The sequence below is a fragment of the Dendrobates tinctorius genome, unplaced genomic scaffold (genome assembly GCF_039654945.1).
Source record: "Dendrobates tinctorius isolate UK_male_01 unplaced genomic scaffold, ASM3965494v1 ptg000315l, whole genome shotgun sequence".
Taxonomy (NCBI): domain Eukaryota; kingdom Metazoa; phylum Chordata; class Amphibia; order Anura; family Dendrobatidae; genus Dendrobates; species Dendrobates tinctorius.
Genome location: NW_027361982.1, coordinates 2,438,557 through 2,465,036, shown reverse-complemented (window position 1 = coordinate 2,465,036; position 26,480 = coordinate 2,438,557). Strand labels below are relative to the sequence as shown.

Here is a 26,480-nt window from a genome sequence, read left to right as displayed (position 1 = left end):
CATCCGAATGTCGCAGCAGAAATCGAGACTCATCAGACCAGGCAAAGTTTTTCCAATCTTCTACTGTCCAATTTCGATGAGCTTGTGCAAATTGTAGCCTCAGTTTCCTGTTCTTAGCTGAGAGGAGTGGTACCCAGTGTGGTCTTCTGCTGCTGTAGCCCATCTGCCTCAAAGTTCGACGCACTGTGCGTTCAGAGATGCTCTTCTGCCTACCTTGGTTGTAACGGGTGGCAATTTGAGTCACTGTTGCCTTTCTATCAGCTCGAACCAGTCTGCCCATTCTCCTCTGACCTCTGGCATCAACAAGGCATTTCCGGCCACAGAACTGCCGCTCACTGGATTTTTTTTCTTTTTCGGACCATTCTCTGTAAACCCTAGAGATGGTTGTGCGTGAAAATCCCAGTAGATCAGCAGTTTCTGAAATACTCAGACCAGCCCTTCTGGCACCAACAATCATGCCACGTTCAAAGGCACTCAAATCACCTTTCTTCCCCATACTGATGCTCGGTTTGAACTGCAGGAGATTGTCTTGACCATGTCTACATGCCTAAATGCACTGAGTTGCCGCCATGTGATTGGCAGATTAGAAATTAAGTCTTAACACACAGTTGGACAGGTGTACCTAATAAAGTGGCCAGTGAGTGTATATATGTACAAGTATATCAGAGGGCAATACAGAGATCTCTCCCAATGAACTGTTTGTACCAAGGACTATGACAAGAACAAGGGGGCATTCTCTTCGTTTGGAGGAAAGACAATTTCTGCACCAGCATAGAAGAGGGTTCTTCACGGTAAGAGCAGTGAGGCTCTGGTATTCTCTTCCTGAGGAAGTGGTGATGGCCAACTCACTGAATGAATTTAAGAAAGGAATGGATGCTTTTCTTGTGAGTAACAATATAGAAGGTTACGAATAACATAATATTAAAGGTAGATGGTTGATCCAGCTTAGGGGGAAGGAATTTTTTTGCCTATGGAGAAAATTGTCTTCTACGCTGTGGGTTTTTTGCCTTCCCCAGGATCAACAATGTAGAACAGCTGCACTAAAAAATAGACTGAACTAGATGGACATAAGGTCTTCCTTCAGCCTTCAAAACTATGTTACTATGTCATCTGTACTTGCGGTGAAGGATGGTGGAGTTTTGCCACACGGTTCCTGGTCACGTTAAACTACTACTCGCACCATAAACTCCCGGCTTACAATGTTCTTCCCTCAAAGCCATCAGAATTCAATAAACAAAATTATCGTTTTGTTTCAGTTTCTGAAAAAAAAATTTTAACAATGACAACCAATTTGGTTCTTCCTCATATTCTGAGCTATCGTCAAGACTTCATCAGATGCCCTAACACTCACCTATCTCCCAGGTAGAGTTTGTATCATCCAATGTACTCATTAGTCTGGGTAAATTATGTATCCTAGCATGTACTCACTTATCTCATGGGTAGATTACATATCCTTGCGTGTATTCACTTGTCTCCTGGGTAAATTACATACCCTCCGGTGTACTTACCTATCTCTCAGGTAGATTACTCACCACACAGTTTTCTGTCCTCTCTTTAATGACGACGCCTTGTTAGGAACCAGAAGCTTTTAATATGATGTTATTTACATACAGGATCAACGCGCCCATCCGTCTACTTAACGTAACGAGGCGGGGAAACCATCTAGTGAGGATGCGGATTTCTATACATATATATTGCTTTCTGAGTTAGCCACATGGGTGTCTAGAGAGGAGGACAGAACTGGAGACGTCCGTCACAGCATTGAACGTTTCCATATGAAAACCTGAGAGCAGCAGGAAACGAACGCTGGACAGGCGGCCCCCAAAAACTACCCAGCGGCCCCCAATCAGATCCATCAGTTGAGTCAGTACAAGACTTGAAATCTACTGAAGCTTCGCCCTGACACAAGGGATCTTTTCATGCGTTCACCCTGATGCTAGAGCTCAGCCCCTGCTTCTAACCCCCAAACCAGTGTGCTTTATCAGGAGCTTTCCTCCGGGGGTGGCCGCAGACATCTCAAATTAGAACAGTGGGGCGAAGTGTATAGTGGAGGCCATAAGGGTGCAAGGCCGCAAATACCTTCATCCCCCCATGAGTAGGAGCTGAGAGGAGCATGAGATTTAGGCAGAGGTCCCTGTCACCTGTGCTTGTACTACACTTTCCCCAACAATTCCTACTACAAGAGGATTGTGGAAGTCGCATTTCAAACACAGAAACAAATGCAAGGAGCCATCAGGAAGATTTCAGCATTTTCTGTCTGGGGAGTAAAAGTCCTGAAGTTCTCCGCCTCCTCGTACAGTTCGCCAAATCCTACAGGTTTTTCCAGCGGCCTCTGCGTTTACGTGAGGTCAAGTAGGAAAATCTCTTCCTCTTGTTTGGTGGCGGCGGGGAGGAGGGAGGCTGCGGCTGCACTTCTGTAGTCTCCTGGGCGCCATCTTCATGTGCCTCATGACTCTCTACCTCATAACTTACAGAACAAGGCTCAGATTCTGGCTCGGTCTTTGTGGGGAAGTAAACAGGTTCAATAATGGCCGAGGGGGCCGGGGATGCTGGCTGGGGAGGTATAAGAGGCAACAGTGTGGCCAGGACATTGGTCAAGCGGTCCATGCTTTGCCGCAGGGTGTAGGTAAGGTGCCTTATAGCTTCTGCAGTATCTTGCTGGGCTCTCAGCATGGCAACAGTTGGGTCGTAGTGCTGACTGACACCACCGGGGGCAATTAACGGAGAACCAGGGGGCAGCTGTTCTGGAGAGTCCCCATCTGAGGGATCTGGCGAGGGGCTCAGCTGGGGCAACTGAACAATGTGAAGTTGAGGTGTTGGGGAAGCAGATTCCTTAGGATGAAGCAGCATTGGTGGGTCCGGGGGGCAGCAGGGACCACTCAGAGAGTTTTCAGCACTCGACGAGCCAGGGCCGGTTAAATGTAAATCTGCGGATGAGAAAAGACATTGCGTTAGCCATGTGCAGCATCATCACTGCTGCCCCCCATGGAGGTCACAAATACAGGAGGAAGAACTGGCAACAAAATAATTAATATGGAGAGCTTCCAGAAAGGGGGAATAAATAAAGTGTGGGGGTTCTCGTCATAATTCTTATAGTCCATTCTATGGGCGACAGCAAACACTGCAGCTGGCGCTCTGTCCACCATGATTGCCCAGTGGCTGCCACTTTGCTTTCAAAATCTGGTAGCCATTAGGCATCAGGATAATGGAGGTTCAGACGCGTCCAGCATATACTATGGGTCCTAATGAGGCCGATAATCAGGGAACATCTACCAATTCATAATACAGTCCGGTTAGAAAAGTAAGTGCCCCCCACAGATGAACACCTGAGTCCGCTCCTCAGTGAAAGAAAACTAAAGATAAAGCAGAGAAGTAACGGAAAGACAGAAACACAGTCTTCTATCACTTATTACACGCCATCTTCTCCTGTTGGATGAGACATTCGGGAAGCCTCAGTTTCTTTTGTCCCACCATTCTTTAGTGAATGATAAGTTATCGTCAAGTGACAAGGTTCACTTTTGGATGAGCTTAAATGGCGAGGTCTAAAGCAGAACATTTTTGCCACCACCATGAAATGGTTCTCACATTCATTCCAAGTTTATAGCCTCAAAACCATCTTCACCGCCATGATTTACACTGCAGGCAAGACACTCGCTGAGGTCTTGTGGCACAATAATTATCTTTTCTGGCTCTGATCAGAACACATTATTTCAGAAGGCCTGTTGTGATGGAAGTTCTCGGCTTCTTAGATACGTCTTCAAGCACCTCCAGGGACTGATCTTCCTAGACGATCATGGTCTCCTCTTGGCACACTTGCCCCTTCTCTCCCCTACAGTAATGGTGGATGCTTTGGACTTAAGAGAAGTCACCAGTTCTTTGCATTCAGCATATGATCCTACCGTTCTGGCCAGAAGGACTAATGACACTTGTTTTGCACGACCTTTGGCATCTAGAAACTCCTTAGCCAAGTGTCCAAGGCTGTGCATCCATACCCAGAGATCGTACCTCGGCTGCCACCGATTTGGATTATACATAATGGCAGAACAAAAATGATCCCAGAAGTTTCTGATTCCCGCCGTGCACTATATCACTGGGCTTCAATCAAAACTACAACTCCCAGCATCCCTTGACAGTCCACACAGGCTGGAGATCAGCTACCAAAAAAAAAAAAAAAAAAATGAGATAATCCGTCACATCTTTACTATAATCACGGCAAAAAACTGCAGAAGAAACACTGTCAGGTGTGAAAAGATCTTCTCAATGTTACACTTGCACCTAATATTGGTAGCACCAAAATCGATGGAGGGTGGGGTTCACTTACTTTCTGTATGGACTTTGGTGAAACTTATATTAATAATACAGAATTGTGATTTATTCTTTTCATTTAGTTCCGTCCCTTTATTTTCTGTGACTCAGGAGCAGACACGACCCGAATGGGTAAATGCTTTACATGGAGGGGGCACTTACTTTTTTCCCCATGACTGTGTTTTGCCTTTTTAGATCTGTTGGAAGCATTTTCTGCACAGATCTGTGGCTGAATATTGTGTCCTGACTATAAAGTCTCTCCTGTAAACAGGTTCAGTAGATAGCATTCTTTTACACATTAAAACAGCGAGAAGTTTTTATTTTTTCCCTGCACCCAGATTGAAAATGGGGCTCCGTCTCTCGTTCATGAATGGGGTCATCAATATGGGACCTGTGGAGGTTTGATGACACCCCCACCCTCGGAGTGATTATCTGTGTGCAGTTCCCACAGAAACCAGATGTGCAGGGTTCAGAGCCAGAACAGCACGACTAGTGGCCATAATGAGTACTGCAGCTAAATTTCTATTGCGTGAATTGCATCTGGATTGCAGGACCAAGAACGGCCACCTCACAATGTATAGCGCTGTGTTGTTCCAGCTCTGTACTGTGCGGCATTCATGGTGGCCAGATGTGCAAACAGCTGATCGGAGGAGGAGCCGCAGATCTGATATGGAAGATAGGTCAGCAATATAGACGTTCCAGACAACCCCTTGAAGGTCTGTGAGCATGACAATCACTGGGGAACCATTACACCTTTCCTTCTGCATTGACTTGCTCTATGTATCTGTAGTCTACAGAAGATGTGAGGTCAGGAGGACATCAGCACGACGAGGATGCTGAGGAGAAGATTAAGGTTATAATGTACAGCAGACCATAATAACATCACTGACCTGAGTCTCTCTAACTACAGCAGTCCGGGGAGCAGGCACCTGAAATCCTCAGATCTGAAACACAGACTGGAGTCCTACAAAACACCGAGAACTGGAAATATTGGCAATTTTTTGCTCACCCATAGCTCCCAGCCGCGTCCCATGAAGATAGGAGTCCCTCCCAGGCACCACCCCCGGCCCCAGGATGGCAAAGATGGTTTCCTCCTCCGCCGTGAGCACGTCCTCGGCTGTGCCATTCTGCGTGGAGTGAGGGATACGAGCCAACTTCTCCTTGGTCCGTCTCTTAAAGTCATTCCAACGTTTCTGCACTTCCTGGGCAGTTCTTTTCCAGTTGGTGATGGCGTTGATCTTTGCGGCGATGCCCTCCCACACACGGCGTCGCTCTGCCACGCTGAGACGTCGACTCTGTGCACCGTACAGCATAGAATAATGGGCCCGCACTTCTCGAATCAGGATCTGGTTCTCCTCATAAGAAAACCTGGGCTTACGGAGGCGAGTCACCTCCTCCGTGTCGCCAGACATGGCGAGGGCATTCACTATGGCCTCCAGTGTTTAGGCTAAATGAGAATGGAGAACAGAGGTTTAACAAATTATACTGACCGGTCCAACCAAATACAACACACAGCCTGGACCCCTGTGCATATCACACAGCTCAAACTAACTGGACCCAGGACCACCCGAACCAGCAGGCCATGAAGACTGTTTGAAAGCCTGTGGTGCCAAGGACGGCATACTTGATGAGTAGGGGCATTTGGGGGCAAACAGTAATACATGCTGGATGTGAAGTCTGTATGTTCCTCCCAGTAATATAGGCTGGATGTGAGGTCTGTATGTCCCTTCCAGTAATATAGGCTGGATGTGAGGTCTGTATGTCCCTCACACTACTATGGGCTGGATGTGAGGTCTGTATGTACAGGGTGCTGCTTTGGTCACCAACTATCCTGCGTGAGCACAGCTGCATTACAGCAGTGATTTCACCTCCTACAGCAGATAAAGAAGACTCATGTGCCTCTCTATCTACAGCCCGAGTTTGCTGCCTGCTCCATTCAGTCTGATATGAAGCATACACCCTCTCCATCTCTATTCTCTTCATACAGGTAATCACTTCATATAACTCCTGGACCAATCCATCTTGCATGTGTTCACTCTATTCCATGTCAACAAGCATTTTGTACTGGTAATCATTTCGTTCAACTCCTTTACTCTAATTCATCTGTTACATTGTTCTCAGTACTTACTGCTGTATATCCATGGGGGGAATCTCTGGAGAAGTTATCATGGGAGAGGTGCTATAGCATAGAGATGGAATCAGGTTAGCGTCTTTGATCATCTATTCCACACCAGGATGTGTTGAGCAGCTGTTGCTTATTACTAACCAGCTCCCACAATCCCTTTCTCATGGCCCTGTAGTGTGGTGTATAAATTTAGATTCATTCTAAGGGGAACATGCATGTGACAGATCGCACGCATTGAGCAAAGCATCGTATTAGCTAAGCATCAAACAAAATGGCAGTTAGTCAGGGCAGGGAGCCCACAATTTTCTCTCCCTTCATCCATGTGCTTTATTGCTATCTTCGTGTTCCATTGCCATCCACATTCACCGCCCCATTCCCCCTCCATCACGACTTATACACATCAGCCCCTCTATACTTTCCTCTCCAATGCACTCCTCACCTTCCTGAAAAACCTCAGCCCATCTTGCCCATACACATCGCACAGAAAAACTTCTTACAACAATTCCAAAAACTACTTGCTCTTTATCTTCCTACTCGTACTGATTTCGGGGGACATCTCCCCCAACCCCGGTCCACCGTCCCCCAACCCCTACTCCACCTCATATCGAAGCCATATTAATCTTATTAATATTACTTGCAATCCCTCATCTCCCTTTCAATTATAACCTCTGGAATCCACGGTCTGTATGTAACAAGCTTCCTTTCCTGCACAATTACTTTCTGAACAAAGCTCTGAATCTGTTGGCCCTCAATGAAACCTGGATCCAGGATTCTGACACTGTCTTCCCTGCTGCTATTTCCCATGGTGGCTTACAATTCTCCCATTCCCCGAGACCCACAAACAGACTTGGTGGTGGAGTCAGCATACTCCTGTCCCCACAATGCACTTTCCAGGTCATCCCCCCAGTTCCATCACTCTCATTCCCTTCTTTTGAGGTCCGCACCATCAGGCTCTTTCGTCCCCTCTCCCTCAGAGCAGCGGTCATATTCCGGCACCCAGGCTCACCCACCCACTTCCTTGACCACTTCTCAGCCTGGCTGCCGCACTTCATGTCTTCAGAACTCCCAACCCTTATCCTGGGAGACTTCAACATCCCCATAAACAGCCCCACTTCCACATCTGCATCCCAGCTTCTATCACTAACCACTTCTCTCGGCCTCTCACAGCTCTCAACCTCTGAGACACACAAAGACGGTTACACCCTTGACCTGGTCTTTGTCCTGCTCTGTTCAATATCCTACCTAAATAACTCACTGCTTCCCCTCTCTCTCTGACCACAACATTCTCTCCTTCACGCTCACAAATCCTTGCCCACCCCAGCACACTCCTACCTACCACACATTCAGAAATTTACAAACCATTAACCCTCAGACACTTGCAGACTCCCTCAAAGTCATCAATGTCCCCAATCTCCTCTTTTTCCTGTCCTGATCTGACTGTACATCACAATGACACTCTCAGAAGAACCCTTGACCAAGTAGCACCCCTCACCCTCAGGACTTCCAAACAGAGTAAAACAGCCCTGGCTCACATCGCAAACTCGACTTCTCCAGCAATGCTCTAGGAGTGCTGAACGCTTATGGAGGAAAATCCGCACACCAGAAGACATCATCTGCTTCAAATTTATGTTAAGAACCTATAACTCTGCTCTTCACCTCGCCAAACAGACCTACTTCACCACCCTAATCTCCTCACTATCCAACAACCCCAAGAAACTTTTTGACACCTTTCACTCCCTCAGGCCAAAAGCACAAGCCCCTATCACAGATATTTGTGCTGATGACCTGGCCTCCCAATTTATATAGAAAATAGATAATATCTGTTTGGAAATACGCTCCCAACCACTATGTGCTGTGACTCCCATCCCTCCCTGCATTTCCCCTGGCTCACTCTCCACATTTGATCCCATCACAGAAGAAGTCTCCAGATTCCTTCCTTCTTCTCGTTCGTCTACATGCACTACCGACCCCATTCCCTCACATCTCCTCCAGTCTCGCTTTCCAGTCGTCACAACTCACCTAGCTACAATATTTAATCTCTCCCTCTCCTCGGGCATTTTCCCATCCTCCTTCAAACACTATCGTTACTCCATTATTAAAGAAACCCGCTCTTGACCCATCCTGCAAAAACAACTACAGACCAGTCTCCAATCTCCCCTTCATCTCTAAACTCTTGGAGCGCCTAGTCTACACCCGCCTTACCCATTACCTTTTCACCCACTCCCTCCTAGACCCTTCACAGTCCGGCTTCCGCCACCTGCATTTGACTGAAACTGCACTCAAAGTGACCAATGACCTTCTGACAGCAAAACGTAACGGTGAACACACTCTGCTTATTCTTCTTGACCTTTCTGCAGCTTTCGACAGTGTTGACCACCGTCTCCTAATCTCTAGGCATTAAGGACACTGCTCTCTCCTGGTTCTCTTCCTATCTTTCTGACTGTTCCTTCAGTGTTTTGTTCGCTGGCTCCACTTCATCTCCTCTTCCTCTCACTGTTGGGGCTCAGTCCTTGGCCCCCTTCTATTCTCTCTCTACACAGCCCCAGTTGGACAGACCATCAGCAGATTTGGCTTTCAGTACCATCTTTATGCTGATGACACACAACTATACACGTCATCCCCTGACCTTACCCCCGCTGTACTACAGAATGCCAGTGACTGTCTGTCCGCAGTCTCCAACATCATGTCTGCCCTCTATTTGAAACTCAACTTCCCCAAAACTGAACTTCTGCTCCCGCCATCTACTAACCTCCCTAAAGCTCACATTTCTTTTTCCGTGGGTTGCACCATAATAACACCCCGGCAGCAGGCGCGCTGTTTGGGTGTTATGTTTGACACCTATCTCTCCTTCACATCCCATATACAATCTCTTGCCACTTACACCTAAAGAACATCTCTAGAATCCGCCCTTTTCTCACCATGGAAACAACAAAAATCCTTAGGGTGTGTGCACACGTTGCAGATTCTGCTGCAGATTTTTCTGTGCAGATTTTGCAAAATCCGCAGGTCAAAAGACCTGGGTTTTATCTGCGGATTAGCCTGCGGTTTTCCCCTTTGGTTTGACACCTGTACAGTGGAGCAGGTGTCAAACCGCTGCGGATTCCGCACAAAGAAGTGACATGCTGCAGATTTAATTTTCCATAGAAAATAAAGGTACTGTACAACGCAGCAGAAACTGCTGTGGATCTGCAGGGCGAAATCCGCAGCAGCTCCGCAGCAGAATCTGCAACATGTGCACACACCCTTACTGTTGCCTTGATCCACTCCCGCCTGGGCTACTGCAACGCTCTATTACTTGGTCTCCCCGTTACTCGACTTTCCCCTCTACAGTCCATACTTAATGCAGCAGCCAGGGTCATTCATCTGGCTAATCGGTACTCGGACGTGTCCTCTCTTCGCCAATCGCTACACTGGCTTCCCATTCATTTTAGGATCCAATTCAAAGTACTTGTTCTCACCCACAAAGCTCTCCACAGTGCGGCACCCCCCTATATCTCCTCCCTCATTTCTGTCTATCGGCCTAACCGACCACTGCGCTCTGCAAACGACTTTCGACTAACCTCCGCACTAATCCGTACCTCCCACTCCAGACTCCAAGACTTCTACCGCGCTGCGCCAATCCTCTGGAATGCTCTACCCCAAGAAATTAGGACTATCCACAATTTGCATAATTTTAGGCGCTCCCTCAAAACACATTTGTTCAGAGCGGCCTATCACATTCACTAATCAAAGTCATTTTATGCGAAAGTATGCACGTGCAGCCCATTCACTATCCCCATCCATCCCTCCCTCAAGATGGCTGGACCATCATTGTAAATACACCACTGTAAATACACACCTGTACTTTGTATCTGTCCCACCTCATTGTAGATTGTAAGCTCTCACGAGCAGGGTCGTCTAATTTTGCTTTAATTATTGTATTGCTAATGTTACTTATGACTTGTGTTTTGAAACTGTTAAACTGTAAAGCGCTGCGGAATATGTTGGCGCTATATAAAGATTATTATTATAATATGCTGCTAGCTCTAAGGTGACATTCACATGTTCAGTTTTTGGTCAGTATTTTACATCAGTATCTGCAAGCCAAAACCAGGAGTGGAGCAGAGGAAAAATATAATAGAGACGCGTCACCACTTCTGCAGTTTTCACCCACATTTGATTTTGGCTTACAAATACTGATGTAAAATACTGAACATGTGAACACGGCCAAACACAGAGGAGCCAGAGCCAGAAGCACTGATGGGGGGTCTATCAGATTTTGTATAGGTGAAGGGCTTACAGAATCTGCAACAGAAAAATGGTAGGAAATTATTGATAAAGAATATATCGAAAGTTACTTAATTTTGCATTTGGATGGGAAATAAAAATACTCTCCTTAATAATGAAATTGTAACACCAAAAAGGGAAAGTTGTGAAGTGATGAAGACATTACTGATTGGCAAATGATGAAAACTAAATTAAAACAAAATTTTCAAAGTCTCTAGATTTCTTGACTCTGAGCTTCGTGCAGAAATCCCAGCACCTCCAGCCTCAGCTGCTGTCACTGTGGTCGTCTGAGGAAGGAAATCAATAGGATCCGCTGCCGGTAGCTCCTGTGTAATCACTGACCAATGACGATCCCGATGTGCTTGATGGAGACAAGTCCGGAGACACTGCAGCCACAGGAGCAGGTTGAGGCCACGCACGCTGCTCGCAGGAGCTCAAGAAACAGGTGGCCTGGGAATGTGGTGTGGAAAATCTGCTGACATATTTTGGAGAAATGGCTGCACCACTGAGCCCACCAACAAGTCACTGCAACACAGAGGTGTTAGTGCTCCTGAAATGAAGACTAGAGGGGTCTGGCTACCTACTATTATGTCGCCCCACAAGAGTCCTGAGAGTAGGACCTGTGCGACGTTTCCCTGTGAAGCCACTTCATGGCAATGCTCACGTGGTCTCATCATCGTCAAAGAAAGACGCAGCGATCCATCTGCGGCGCAACTGAAATTACACATCACACACTGAGCCTGAGGCGTCAGCGTCCACACAAATCATCAGAAGTAGAGTTGAGCGACTTTGGTCGGATCGGGTTTCGTGAAACCCGAATGAAAGAAAATTTGAGTCAGATGAAACTGGTCCGACTACGGCAAAAAAAAAGTCGGGAGTGTCGTCCCAAACCCGACCCCAATGCAAGTCAATGGGGAATAAAAGTCGGCATTGAGTGGATGAATGTCATCAAAGTCGCTCAACTCTAATCAGAAGGCGTCTGCCCCACATTGGGCTACAGGTGTCCATCAACCTCATGTCACCGTTCCCAAGGGCAATCATGGTGCAGGGAGATGGAAATGGAGGCTGGAGTTGCGGTCTGTCCTCTTTCACCCTTGTGTATTTATATTAGGGTTAGCACTGGTCTTTATCACGTCTGTGTGATGGTCATTTATTCTCATCATGTAACTATTTTTAACAAGTTTTGTTCTAATGTGTGTCTTTTTGTATTAAAATAAAGTTGTACTTTTCAGTAGCGGACTTATGTATATATATATATATATCTCTTTACAGACGAGCTGGTATTCTATTAGATGCAGTTATAGCTGGAGATCAGACTGGAGACCCACGTGGGCGATGCCATGAAGAGACCTCGAGAGGGAGCATGAAAGCGTCAGAGATGCTGTTTCACTATGTTCCTGGCCACGTTTCTCACTACTGTGAGCTGTTGTGTGGCCTCATCCTGCGCTAGTGGACGCAGCGTCTCCAGACTCGCCCCCCGCGGACGCGGCGTCTCCAGACTCGCCCCCCGCGGACGCGGCGTCTCCAGACTCGCCCCCCGCGGACGCGGCGCCTCCAGACTCGCCCCCCGCGGACGCGGCGTCTCCAGACTCGCCCCCCGCGGACGCGGCGTCTCCAGACTCGCCCCCCGCGGACGCGGCGTCTCCAGACTCGCCCCCCGCGGACGCGGCGTCTCCAGACTCGCCCCCCGCGGACGCGGCGCCTCCGACTGTTCACACACGAGCTGCCGGCAGCAAATCCTAATTATTTGTACAATCAGCAGCAAATCCTTCCTCAGACGACCATCAATGACCTCAGTGACAGCAGCTGAGGCCGAAGATGAAATTGAGGTGGTGTCCAGGTAGGTATGACGGATACTGGGTACTGACGGTGGTTACCGGGTATATATGGTGGTCTCGGAGTATATACGGTGGTCTCCAGGAACATACGGTGGTTACAGGGTATATATGGTGGCCTCCAAGAACGTATGATAGTCACCGGGTATAGACAATGGTTACCGGGTATTTATGGTGGTCTCGGAGTATATACGGTGGTCTCCAGGCATTTGTGACCACACACCGCTCTCCAGCACATCTCTGCAGCTCTCCGGGCTGTCTATGTGTGAGGACGTGGCTCTCCTGCCTCATGCTGTGGGCGCTAAGGCTCCGGGGCTGCACTGCGAGTGGGGGCGGGGCTCAGTATCCGGGGTGATTTCGGGGGATTTTACCTTTTTGTAGCCGCTCCGGCTCCTGCTCCACCTCTTCCACTTCCTCTCCTCCCGCCGCCCACAGAGCATGCGCCGCACTGCGTCATCCTCACAGTCCGCAGCGCGGAGCATCATGGAAAAGATCTCTAAGCGCCTAACTTTCCACCACCAGATGGCGCAATGAGATCAAATGCAAAAGTGGGGTTAGACTGCGAGAATAAAGACCCACCTAACCACGCCTGAAATTCCAAGCCACGCCCACACCACAGGTAGCGATCTACACAAGTCTGCAAAGCACAGTGCGCATGTGTGGACGATATCGTGCTCCCTCTGCCGGCAGAATAAGGGGAAATATGCGACCCTCATAAGTGAGTTTGCACACTTCCAGGGCCATCTGTCCCCACCAGCCCCCTCTAACCCTTCCAGATTTCTCTGTCATCTCCAGACTCCTCTAACACATGAACAGGCAGATGCCCCTCTGTGTAAGTCAGGCTAAGTTCACACGTAGTGGAATTCCCGCGGAAGTTACCATGAGAATTCCGGAATTCCATTCCGCGGGAAAATCGTATTTTAAATTCCCGCTGAAAAACTAGTGATTTGCAAGCGTAATTATCTTGCAGAATGCTAGCGTTTTCCAAGCGATCTGTAGCACGGTTTGGAGAACTGATTGACAGGTTGGTCACACTCGTCAAACATAGTGTTTGATGAGTGTGACCAAGTTTTTACTACTGAGGCTGCCTATGCGGCATCAGTAGTAAAAGATAGAATGTAAAAAAAAAAATAAAAAATGGTGTTATTCTTACCTTCCGACGTCCCGCGCAGCCTTCCCGCCTCACTCCACGCTCCCGCAACGTCATCGCAGTCATTCTCGCAAAGGATTACTGGGACCGGAAGATGCCGGGAGCGTGGAGAGAGGCGGGAAGGCTGCGCGGGACGTCGGAAGGTGAGAATAACAATATTTTTTATTTTAATTCTACTTTTTACAGGGATATGGTACCAACAGCCCGGAGGACAGTCTCCTCTCCTCCGGACTGTGGGTACCATCCGCAATTGCTCTGCCTACTTTCCGCATGGTGTGCACAGCCACATGCGGGAAATAAGCGGAACAACGCATTCCTATGGGTGCGGGATCGCCGCGATTCCGCAAATTAATGAGCATGCTGCGTATTTTACTGTAAAGCGTTTCTGCCTCGGAAAAAGACGCAGCATTAGCACAGCATTGCGGAATCCCATAGGTTTGCATGAAATTGCAAAATTGCGTGTTTAAAACCACCGGGAAAAAAACGCGACGTGTGAACGCTGCCTCACTGTACATATATTACTGATCCTGTACTGATCCTGAGTTACATCCTGTATTATACCCCAGAGCTGCACTCACTATTCTACTGGTGCAATTACTGTGTACATACATTACATTACTGATCCTGAGTTACATCCTGTATTATACTCCAGAGCTGCACTCACTATTCTGCTGGTGCAGTCACTGTGTACATACATTACTGATCCCGAGTTACATCCTGTATTATACCCCAGAGCTGTACTCACTTTTCTACTGGTGCAATTACTGTGTACATACATTACATTACTGATCCTGAGTTACATCCTGTATTATACTCCAGAGCTGCACTCACTATTCTACTGGTGCAGTTACTGTGTACATACATTACATTACTGATCCTGAGTTACATCCTGTATTATACTCCAGAGCTGCACTCACTAGTCTGCTGGTGCAATTACTGTGTACATACATTACATTACTGATCCTGAGTTACATCCTGTATTATACTCCAGAGCTGCACTCACTATTCTGCTGGTGCAGTCACTGTGTACATACATTACTGATCCTGAGTTACATCCTGTATTATACTCCAGAGCTGCACTCACTATTCTGCTGGTGCAGTCACTGTGTACATACATTACTGATCCCGAGTTACATCCTGTATTATACCCCAGAGCTGTACTCACTTTTCTACTGGTGCAATTACTGTGTACATACATTACATTACTGATCCTGAGTTACATCCTGTATTATACTCCAGAGCTGCACTCACTATTCTACTGGTGCAGTTACTGTGTACATACATTACATTACTGATCCTGAGTTACATCCTGTATTATACTCCAGAGCTGCACTCACTAGTCTGCTGGTGCAATTACTGTGTACATACATTACATTACTGATCCTGAGTTACATCCTGTATTATACTCCAGAGCTGCACTCACTATTCTGCTGGTGCAGTCACTGTGTACATACATTACTGATCCCGAGTTACATCCTGTATTATACCCCAGAGCTGTACTCACTTTTCTACTGGTGCAATTACTGTGTACATACATTACATTACTGATCCTGAGTTACATCCTGTATTATACTCCAGAGCTGCACTCACTATTCTACTGGTGCAGTTACTGTGTACATACATTACATTACTGATCCTGAGTTACATCCTGTATTATACTCCAGAGCTGCACTCACTAGTCTGCTGGTGCAGTCACTGTGTACATACATTACATTACTGATCCTGAGTTACATCCTGTATTATACCCCAGAGCTGCACTCACTATTCTGCTGGTGCAGTCACTGTGTACATACATTACATTACTGATCCTGAGTTACATCCTGATTTATACCCCAGAGCTGCACTCACTATTCTGCTGGTGCAGTCACTGTGTACATACATTACATTACTGATCCTGAGTTACATCCTGTATTATACCCCAGAGCTGCACTCACTAGTCTGCTGGTGCAGTCACTGTGTACATACATTGCATTACTGATCCTGAGTTACATCCTGTATTATACTCCAGAGCTGCACTCACTATTCTGCTGGTGCAGTCACTGTGTACATACATTACATTACTGATCCTGAGTTACATCCTGTATTATACCCCAGAGCTGCACTCACTATTCTGCTGGTGCACTCACTGTGTACATACATTACATTACTGATCCTGAGTTACATCTGTCATGATCCCAGTGCAGGTTTTTGAGCTGCACGTCAGGGGTTAATGTCTGGAGCTCAATGCAGATTCTGACCTGCACACCTGGGGTTAATGATTGTGGCCTCTTTTTGGTTCTGGGAGAGCTTCTTAAACCCCTAGGAAGCTCCAATCCCTGTCAGTTATACTTTTGCCGAGTGTGGTGACCTCCGTGTGCCTGTGTCTGTTCGTTGTTTTAGCTTGTTTATATGGTTCTGACCCGGTTCTGTTCCCCGTTGTGAGTTTGCCTGTTGTTTCTGTACTGCACTACCCTCTCTGTGTATGACTTCATTGCCTGTGATCTGACTACTCGCTGCTCACCCCTCTTGTGCCTTGCAGCTATCTCTGTGTGTGACTCATTGGCTATGTCTTGTCTATCCTCCCTGTCTATGCCCCTTGGTAACTTTGTTCTGTAGTTACCTTTCTAGGAGTTCTCTTGCAGCTCCTAAGCTCTTTGGAGTTTATGCCACGCCCCTAGCAGTCACGTGCTTCAGGTCCTGCTGTTCTGAAGTACGCATCTACTCGGCTGCTGCCCGCTCCACAGGTATCTTTGAGAACAGTTCGCTTTACTCAGGACACGCGCACTGGCTCTGTGAGCAAGCTCGGTGCGGTGTTTCTGACAACATCCTGTATTATAATCCAGAGCTGCACTCACTATTCTGCTGGTGCAGTCACTGTGTACATACATTACCTTCCTGATCCTGAACTGATCATGAGTTACATCCTGCATTATACTCCAGAGCTGCACTCACTATTCTGCTGGTGCAGTCACTGTGTATATACATTACCTTCCTGATCCTGAGTTACATCCTGCATTATACTCCGGAGCTGCACTCACTAATCTGCTGGTGCAGACACTGTCTACATGTATTACATTACTGATCCTGTACTGATCCTGAATTACATTCTGTATTATCCTCCAGAGCTGCACTCACTATTCTGCTGGTGCAGTCACTGTGTATATACATTACCTTCCTGATCCTGAATTACATTCTGTACTATCCTCCAGAGCTGCACTCACTATTCTGCTGGTGCAGTTACTGTGTACATACATTACATTACTGATCCCGAGTTACATCTTGTATTATACTCCAGAGCTGCACTCACTATTCTGCTGGTGCAGTCACTGTGTACATACATTACTGATCCTGAGTTACATCCTGTATTATACCCCAGAGCTGCACTCACTCTTCTACTGGTGTAGTCAATATGTACATACATTATATTACTGATTCTGAGTTACATCCTGTATTATTACCCAGAGCTGCACTCACTATTCTGCTGGTGAAGTCACTGTGTACATACATTACATTACTGGTCCTGAGTTACATCATGTATTATACCCCAAAGCTGCACTCACTATTCTGTTGGTGCTGTCACTGTGTACTGTACATACATTACACTACTGATCCTGAGTTACATCCTGTATTATCCTGAAGAGCTGCACTCACTATTCTGCTGGTGCAGTCACTGTGTACATACATTACATTACTGATCCTGAGTTACATCGTGCATTATACCCCAGAGCTGCACTCACTATTCTGCTGGTGCAGTCACTGTATACCTATATTACATTACTGATCCTGGGTTACATTCTGTATTATACCCCAGAGCTGCACTCACTATTCTGTTGGTGCAGTCACTGTGTACATATATTACATTACTGATCCTGAGTTACATCATGTATTATCCTCCAGAGCTGCACTCACTATTCTGTTGGTGCAGTCACTGTGTAAATACATTACTGATCGTGTACTGATCCTGAGTTACATCCGGACCAGTATTATACCCCAGAGCTGCACTCACTATTCTGCTGGTGCAGTCACTGTGTACATACATTACTGATCCTGAGTTACATCCTGCATTATACCCCAGAGCTGCACTCACTATTCTGCTGGTGCAGTCACTGTGTACATGCATTACATTACTGATCCTGTACTGATCCTGAGTTACATCCTGTATTAATTCCCCAGAGCTGCACTCACTATTCTGCTGTTGTAGTCACTGTGTACATACATTACAGGATGTAACTCAGGTTCAGTAATGTAATATATGTACACAGTGACTACACCAGCAGAATAGTGAGTGCAGCTCTGGGGAATTAATACAGGATGTAACTCAGGATCAGTAATGTATGTACACAGTGACTGCAGCAGCAGAATAGTGAATGCAGCTCTGAAGGATAATAAAGGATGTAACTCAGGATCAGTAATGTATGTACACAGTGACCGCACCAGCAGAATAGTGAGTGCAGCTCTGGGGTATAAAACAGGTCAGGATGTAACTCAGGATCAGTACACGGTCAGTAATGTAATTTATGTACACAGTGACTGCACCAGCAGAATAGTGAGTACAGCTCTTCAGGATAATACAGGATGTAACTCAGGATCAGTAGTGTAATGTATGTACACAGTGACTGCACCAGCAGAATAGTGAGCGCAGCTCTGGTGTATAATGCAGGATGTAACTCAGGATCAGTACAGGATCAGTAAGGTAGTGTATGTACACAGTGATTGCACCAGCAGAATAGTGAGTGCAGCTCTGGGGAATAATACAGGATGTAACTCAGGATCAGTAATGTAATGTATGTACATATTGGCTACACCAGCAGAATAGTGAGTGCAGCTCTGGGGTATTATACAGGATGTAACTCAGGATCAGTAATGTATGTACGCAGTGACTGCACCAGCAGAATAGTGAGTGCAGCTCTGAAGTATAATACAGGAGGTAACTCAGGATGGGCAATGTAATGTACGTTCACAGTGACTGCACCAGCAGAATAGTGAGTGCAGCTCTGGAGTATAATATAGGATGTAACTCAGGATCAGTAAAGTAATGTATTTACACAGTGACTGTACCAACAGAATAGTGAGTGCAGCTCTGGAGTATAATACAGGATCAGTAATGTAATGTATGTACACAGTGACTGCACCAACAGAATAGTGAGTGCAGCTCTGGGGTATAATACAGGATGTAACTCAGGTTCAGTATTATACCCCAGAGCTGCACTCACTATTCTGTTGGTGCAGTCACTGTGTACATACATTACATTACTGATCCTGTACTGATCTTGAGTTACATCCTGTATTATACTCCAGAGCTGCACTCACTTTTCTGTTGGTGCAGTCACTGTGTAAATACTTTACATTACTGATCCTGTACTGATCCTGAGTTACATCCTGTATTATACTCCAGAGCTGCACTCACTATTCTGCTCGTGCAGTCACTGTGAACGTACATTACATTACTCATCCTGAGTTACCTCCTGTATTATACTCCAGAGCTGCACTCACTATTCTGCTGGTGCTGTCACTGTGTACATATATTACATTACTGATCCTGGGTTACATCCTGTTTTATACCCCAGAGCTGCACTCACTATTCTGTTGGTGCAGTCACTGTGTACATTCATTACATTACTGATCCTGAGTTACATCATGTATTATCCTCCAGAGCTGCACTCACTATTCTGTTGGTGCAGTCACTGTGTACATAGATTACATTACTGATCGTGTACTGATCCTGAGTTACATCCTGACCTGTATTATACCCCAGAGCTGCACTCACTATTCTGCTTGTGCAGTCACTGTGTACATTCATTACATTACTGATCCTGAGTTACATCCTGTTTTATCCTCCAGAGCTGCACTCACTATTCTGCTGGTGCAGTCACTGTGTACATACATTACATTACTGATCCTGTACTGATCCTGAGTTACATCCTGTATTTTCCTGCAGAGCTGCACTCACTATTCTGCTCGTGCAGTCACTGTGTACATACATTACATTACTGATCCTGAGTTACATCCTGTATTATACTCCAGAACTGCACTCACAATTCTGCTGGTGCAGTCACTGTGTACATGTATTACATTACTGATCCTGTACTGATCCTGAATTACATCCTTTATTATCCTCCACAGCTGCACTCACTATTCTGTTGGTGCAGTCACTGTGTAAATACATTACATTACTGATCCTGTACTGATCCTGAGTTACATCCTGTATTATACTCCAGAGCTGCACTCACTATTCTGCTGGTGCAGTCACTGTGAACGTACATTACATTACTCATCCTGAGTTACCTCCTGTATTATACTCCAGAGCTGCACTCACTATTCCGCTGGTGCAGTCACTATGTACATACATTACTGATCCTGTACTGATCCTTAGTTACATCCTGTATTATTCCCCAGAGCTGCACTCACTATTCTGCTGGTGTAGTCACTGTGTACAAACATTACATTACTGATCCTGAGTTACATCCTGTATTATACTCCAGAACTGCACTCACAATTCTGCTGGTGCAGTCACTGTGTACATGTATTACATTACTGATCCTGTACTGATCCTGAATTACATCCTTTATTATCCTCCACAGCTGCACTCACTATTCTGTTGGTGCAGTCACTGTGTAAATACATTACATTACTGATCCTGTACTGATCCTGAGTTACATCCTGTATTATACTCCAGAGCTGCACTCACTATTCTGCTGGTGCAGTCACTGTGAACGTACATTACATTACTCATCCTGAGTTACCTCCTGTATTATACTCCAGAGCTGCACTCACTATTTCGCTGGTGCAGTCACTATGTACATACATTACTGATCCTGTACTGATCCTGAGTTACCTCCTGTATTATACCCCAGAGCTGCTCTCACTATTCTGCTGGTGCAGTCACTGTGTACATACATTACTGATCCTGAGTTACATCCTGCATTATACCCCAGAGCTGCACTCACTATTCTGCTGGTGCAGTCACTGTGTACATGCATTACATTACTGATCCTGTACTGAACCTGAGTTACATCCTGTGTTATACCCCAGAGCTGCACTCACAATTCTGTTGGTGCAGTCACTGTGTACATACATTACATTACTGATCCTGTACTGATCCTGAGTTACATCCTGTATTATACTCCAGAGCTGCACTCACTATTCTGCTGGTGCAGTCACTGTATACATACTTTACATTACTGATCCTGAGTTACATCCTGTATTATACTCCAGAGCTGCACTCACTATTCTGCTGGTGCAGTCACTGTGTACATGTATTACATTACTGATCCTGTACTGATCCTGAATTACATCCTGTATTATCCTCCAGAGGTGCACTCACTATTCTGTTGGTGCAGTCACTGTGTAAATACATTACATTACTGATCCTGTACTGATCCTGAATTACATCCTGTATTATATTCCAGAGCTGCACTCACTGTTCTGTCGGTGCAGTCACTGTGTAAATACATTACATTACTTATCCTGAGTTACATCTTGTATTATACTCCAGAGCTGCACTCACTATTCTGCTTGTGCAGTCACCGGGTACATACATTACATCACTGATCCTGTACTGATCCTGAATTACATCCTGCATTATCCTCCAGAGCTGCACTCACTATTCTGCTGGTGCAGTCACTGTGTACATACATTCCATTACTGATCCTGTAGTGATCCTGAATTACATAGAATCATAGAATCGTAGAGTTGGAAGGGACCTCCTGGGTCATCTGGTCCAACCCCCTGCTCAAAGCAGGATTCGCTAAATCATCCCAGTCAGATGTCTGTCCAGCCTCTGTATGAAGACTTCCATTGAAGGAGAACTCACCACTTCTCGTGGCAGCTTGTCCACTCATTGATCACTCTAACCGTCAAAAAGTTTTTTCTAATGTCTACTCTGTGTCTCCTCCCATTCAGTTTCATCCCATTGCTTCTAGTCTTTCCTTGTGCAAATGAGAATAAAGTTGATCCTTCTACAATGTGACAGCCCTTTAGATATTTGTAGACAGCTATTAAGTCTCCTCTCAGTCTTCTCTTTTGCAAACTAAACAATCCCAAATCCTGCAACCTTTCCTCATAAGACAGGGTTGCAGACCAGTCACCATTCTGGTTGCTCTTTTCTGAGCTTGCTCCAGTTTGTTGATGTCTTTTTTAAAATGTGGTGCCCAAAACTGGATACAATATTCCAGATGAGGTCTGACCAAAGAGGAGTAGAGGGAATTACATCCTGTATTATACCCCAGAGCTGCACTCACTATTCTGCTGGTGCAGTCACTGTGTACATACATTACTGATCCTGAGTTACATCCTGCATTATACCCCAGAGCTGCACTCACTATTCTGCTGGTGCAGTCACTGTGTACATACATTACTGATCCTGAATTACATTCTGCATTATTCTCCAGAGCTGCACTCACTATTCTGCTGGTGCAGTCACTGTGTACATACATTACTGATCCTGAGTTACATCCTGTATTATACTCCAGAGCTGCACTCACTATTCTGCTGGTGCAGTCACTGTGTACATACATTACATTACTGATCCTGAGTTACATCCTGTATCTCTTTTTTTATTATAAAAGTACAAAACAAAACTTACAGACAGAAAAAACAGACAAACAATAAAATATAACCTCAAAAGTCCAATGTCCAGCAGATTAATACAAACAAAATGTTCCTCCGTTTCATTAATACTCCCCAGCAAGGGAAGAGACCTCAACATATATATTTTTTCCCTTCCTATGTACCTTTTTCCCCTTATACACTCATACCCACACATTCACCCCTAGAAAAACCAAAATCCGGCCAACTGCCCTATAGAAAGTAAATAAGCCACCTGGCCAAAACTTATTTACCGTATATATTTTTTCTTTTTTTATTTTTTATTTTTTCCTCCTAAACTAAACCACCACCATTCCCCCAAAGGTCCCATGAAAGTTTGTGGCCTATCACACAGCAAGGTCCATAAAAGTTTATGGCCTTTTTTTCCCATCTTCTTGGCATCCAGCCAGACGTCCATTCACAAAACCCATCCCCCCTCCCCCCCAAGAAACCCCCCACCCCACATAAACTAAATCCCCCTACACGCATAAAAGTACATAATATATATATATACATATATATATATACACAGAACCTTATAATAACATATATCAATAATTACAGCATATTCAATAATCTATGAATTTTCCACTATACACCTTAACCATGACCAAAGAACAAGCCCAAGTTCAATTCTTGCAAGCCCTATACCTGGGTTACCAATTACAAAACAAAAATCTATGAGTGAGGGTTACAGCCCACCACCAGGAACTGGAGACCATAGAGGCTCTTACCCTAATCTCCCGCACATCACCCTGACCCTCCCTAACAACACAAAAGAGAAAAACCTGTCCTTATAGCCCTACCAATCTCTCCCTACCTGTCCCTCACTGACCCTCACTACCAACCTAAAACTAACTACCTGTCCCTAAAGACTGTCCCTATCTGTCCCTCCCTGTCCCAACACATTTATCTGACCCTACAAAATAAAGATAAAAGGATAAAAAAGACTAATTCAACCCTATCACAGGCACACATAACCTAACTCTCCCTAGGGCACATTAATGGAGAAACCCTTCCATAGAAGAGAGGCCCTCCCTGCACCCAGCCTCTCAAACTCCAGTGAGTGCACTTTTGCCAGGTCACCCAGGATTTTCCTAATCACCTCTTCCCTGGGGAGGATTTTCCGCTGAGTAGACACTAGACACCGTGCATTCCACGTGTAGAACCTAGTTACTAAACTAACTAAGAAAACAGTGCCCCTATCTCAGCCACCAAGGGACCTGAATGCCCCATAGGCACACTCCGTATAGGAAAGGCCTGCCAGCCTGGGCCAGCCAATGGAAGCACCCACCCTGTTGTAGACCTCTGTATTAAAGGGACACCGAAGGAGGAAGTGCTCCATGCTTTCAAGCATACCGCCACACTCCTCGCGGGGTCAATCCCGGTCATCAGAGCTCCTGCACTTCAGGTTGTCTCTCACATACAGCTTCCCATGGAAGCAGCTCCAAGCCAAGTCCCAAAACTTCAAGGGGATCCGCTTAGAGTTCAATAACCCGAGCCCCACCTCAAAGACCAACCCTTCCACTGATCCACCTTCTGGGCGGCAATCTTAAGTCTGCCCTCCCAGTTTTGCTGGGGATAGTCCCCCAGGCCGAAACTGATGCCTAATATTTTTGCTGTGGCCTGAGGCCCTGGAAGGGTGTCCGGAAGATCAAAACTTGGATCTCCCCCTCCCAGCCAGAGACTCTCACACTTGTCCCGGTTGATCATGACCCGGATGCCACCGAGTAGCGTTCAATCTTAGACATCACCCATTCTGCATCCTCTCTCGAGGATACAAAAAGGGAAATGTAGTCAGCGTACGCCACTACCCTCAAGGCGGCCTCTGGCTCCGCCTGGACCATCCAGACTCCCACCAATGGTCCGCGCTCCACCCTCCATAAAAGGGGGTCGATTATGAACACGTATAACAGTGGGCTCACAGGACAACCTGGGCGGACACCAGACCTCACCTCAAAAGGGTGTCCGACCCAACCGTTCACGAGCGGAAAAGTCTCTGCCCCACTGTATAAAACTCTTAACCAATCAACAAATATCCCAGGCAGACCATACCTCAGGACGGACCAGAGGTATTCATGGTTAACCCTGTCAAAGGCCTTCACCTGGTCTAAGAACAGCAAGTACCCCTTCCAGAGACCTGCCCTGCACTACTCCACTGCCTCTCAGACACCGAGCACAGCACTAAATGTACTGCGGTCTGGAACCGAGCAGTGCTGGGCCCCTGAAAGGAGCTGGGGTGCAAACTTCACCAACCGATTAAAAAGCACCTTTGCCAGAACGTTTCGGTCCACATTGAGAAGCGCTATGGGACGCCAATTCTCAATACGGGACAAGTCTTTACCCCTTGACAGGATAATCAGCGCTGACTTCCTCATTGAACTGGGCAGAATGTCCAATGAGAGGCACTCATTAAACACCTCAGACATGAGGGGGACCAAAGAGTCCCTAAAAGTCTTATAGAACTCGGATGTTAAGCCATCCGGACCGGGCGACTCTTTGGGCCGGAGCCCATCAATCGCCCGTCTCACTTCCTCTTCCCTGATTGCTTCTGCCAAAACATGAAGAGCGGGGTCATCCCCCGGCTCAGGGATGGTTTCAGCCAGGAAAGCAGACATCTCATCCCGATCAGGATCCCTCCTCCCCACCCCAAGAGGTGTGAGTAGAAGGATCTGACCACCTCCAGGATCCCTGATTTGGATCTGTTCAGGGATCCCGTACTGTCGATCAGTCCTGTCACCATCTTACAAATCACTGACAACCTGCAGTTTCTGTAAGGGTCGGGCGAGCAGTACCTCCCGAAATCCCTCTCAAAAACCAAGGATGTGTGCCTATCATACTGGCACCCCTTGAACAAGGTCTTCACCCTGGAGATTTCCTCTCAGTCCCCTCCAGTCAAGTCAAGCTGCTCGAGTTTCCTCCGCAGCTGCCAATACAGGCGGTACCTGTTCAGGCCCCTGAGGCTCGAGAGCTGACGGAAGAATCTTGCGACCCTTCTTTTGAAGATCTCCCACCACTCAGACTTACTGCTACAAAGACCCAAGAGAGGTACCTGGATCTGAAGAAATTCCTCAAAGGACTGTCTTACTTCCGCTTCCTCCAGAAGGGACGAATTCAGCTTCCATAGGCCTCTCCACACGCAGACAGTCTCTGTAACATTCAAAGTAAAGAAAATTTAACAGTGATCGGAGAACTCCATCTCAACAGCGGACACTGCAGAAGAGACGGCTTCCTCCTTTAAAAAAAACCTATCTATCCTAGACCTACTGCTTCCCCTATAAAAGGTGAAACCCCTGTGACGTGCCGGATGTGGACATCCACCAGGCGCGCTTCGCTTACTATGCTATTCAAGGCTACGCTATCATAAGTCAGCCGGTGTTAGGCGTCCAGAATCCAGAGCCTTGCACCCAGCGGTCACCCATTCTTCTTCGGCCACAGTGGAACCTGCTCAGCAGATTCATCGGTCCCGGCACTCTGTCCAGGCCAACTCCGTGGGTTTGCTTGCTGCTGCCTCCTGTGGCACAGCTATAACAATGCATGCTGCTCAGCAGCGAGAGTCTCCAGGGACTAAGTCCTCATGTCGGGTCACTGAGCATGCCCGTGGAGTGATCTCCCATTGGAGATCGAGGGTCACGTGCTCAGGTCCTGCTCGTGCTCGGATTGGCCCATCCGAGAAGCCAGGAAGGTCCCGGACGCCCGTGGCTATAAAAGGTTTGCATGGCCGCTCGCCCATGCGCTAGTATAGACTGTATTTACAGACTATGTGGAGTGAGTGATGTATGCACGTATGAATGTCTCTGGTAAATGACTCATTAAGAAACCCCTACACTTGGTACGCATGTGTTGTGCAGCCTAGCCTGCTAGCGCCCAGGCTTAGGCGTAGGTAGGTCTGAGGTTGAGTCAGGCATCTGGCCTCACCAGGGACTTGGCACGCCTCAGTGCACGTGCTCCATAGCCAGCGTCTATAGCGGCGCTCGCGGTAGCGACGCCGCGCATTCAGTGGGCCTAGAAGGAATCTAACCCCTTGTCCTTGGGGTAGAGTTCTGTGGCCGTAAACTGTGCGCTCTTTTGGCCGAGCTTTGTGAGTTAACAGGCTCCGGCATCTACTTTCAGCGGTGGTGCGGCTCTGTGCAGTAACAGAGTTCGCCCTGTTCACATTGGGTGACGTAACCCACGTGTGACTGGTTTCTCACCGCTTAATTCTTCCGCCATTACTTAGCAGCAGTGTACCACC

At 46.7% G+C, this 26,480-nt stretch overlaps 1 protein-coding gene across 2 annotated transcripts; it reads right to left on the bottom strand.

The window, feature by feature from the left end:
* Nucleotides 1–1,568: 1,568 nt before the first annotated feature.
* Nucleotides 1,569–13,060, bottom strand: LOC141073808 (myb-related transcription factor, partner of profilin-like). 2 transcript variants are annotated; one of them, XM_073561253.1, is made up of 3 exons: nt 12,903–13,060; nt 5,315–5,752; nt 1,569–2,927 (listed from the first exon to the last, which is right to left on the bottom strand). In XM_073561253.1, exons 2-3 carry the CDS (start codon nt 5,715–5,717, stop codon nt 2,311–2,313), a joined length of 1,020 nt encoding a protein of 339 aa, XP_073417354.1. In that variant the 5' UTR covers nt 5,718–5,752; nt 12,903–13,060; the 3' UTR covers nt 1,569–2,310. The 2 variants fall into 2 exon arrangements, with proteins under 2 accessions (XP_073417354.1, XP_073417355.1); XM_073561254.1 differs by lacking the exon at nt 12,903–13,060 and adding an exon at nt 12,694–12,883.
* Nucleotides 13,061–26,480: the final 13,420 nt, after the last annotated feature.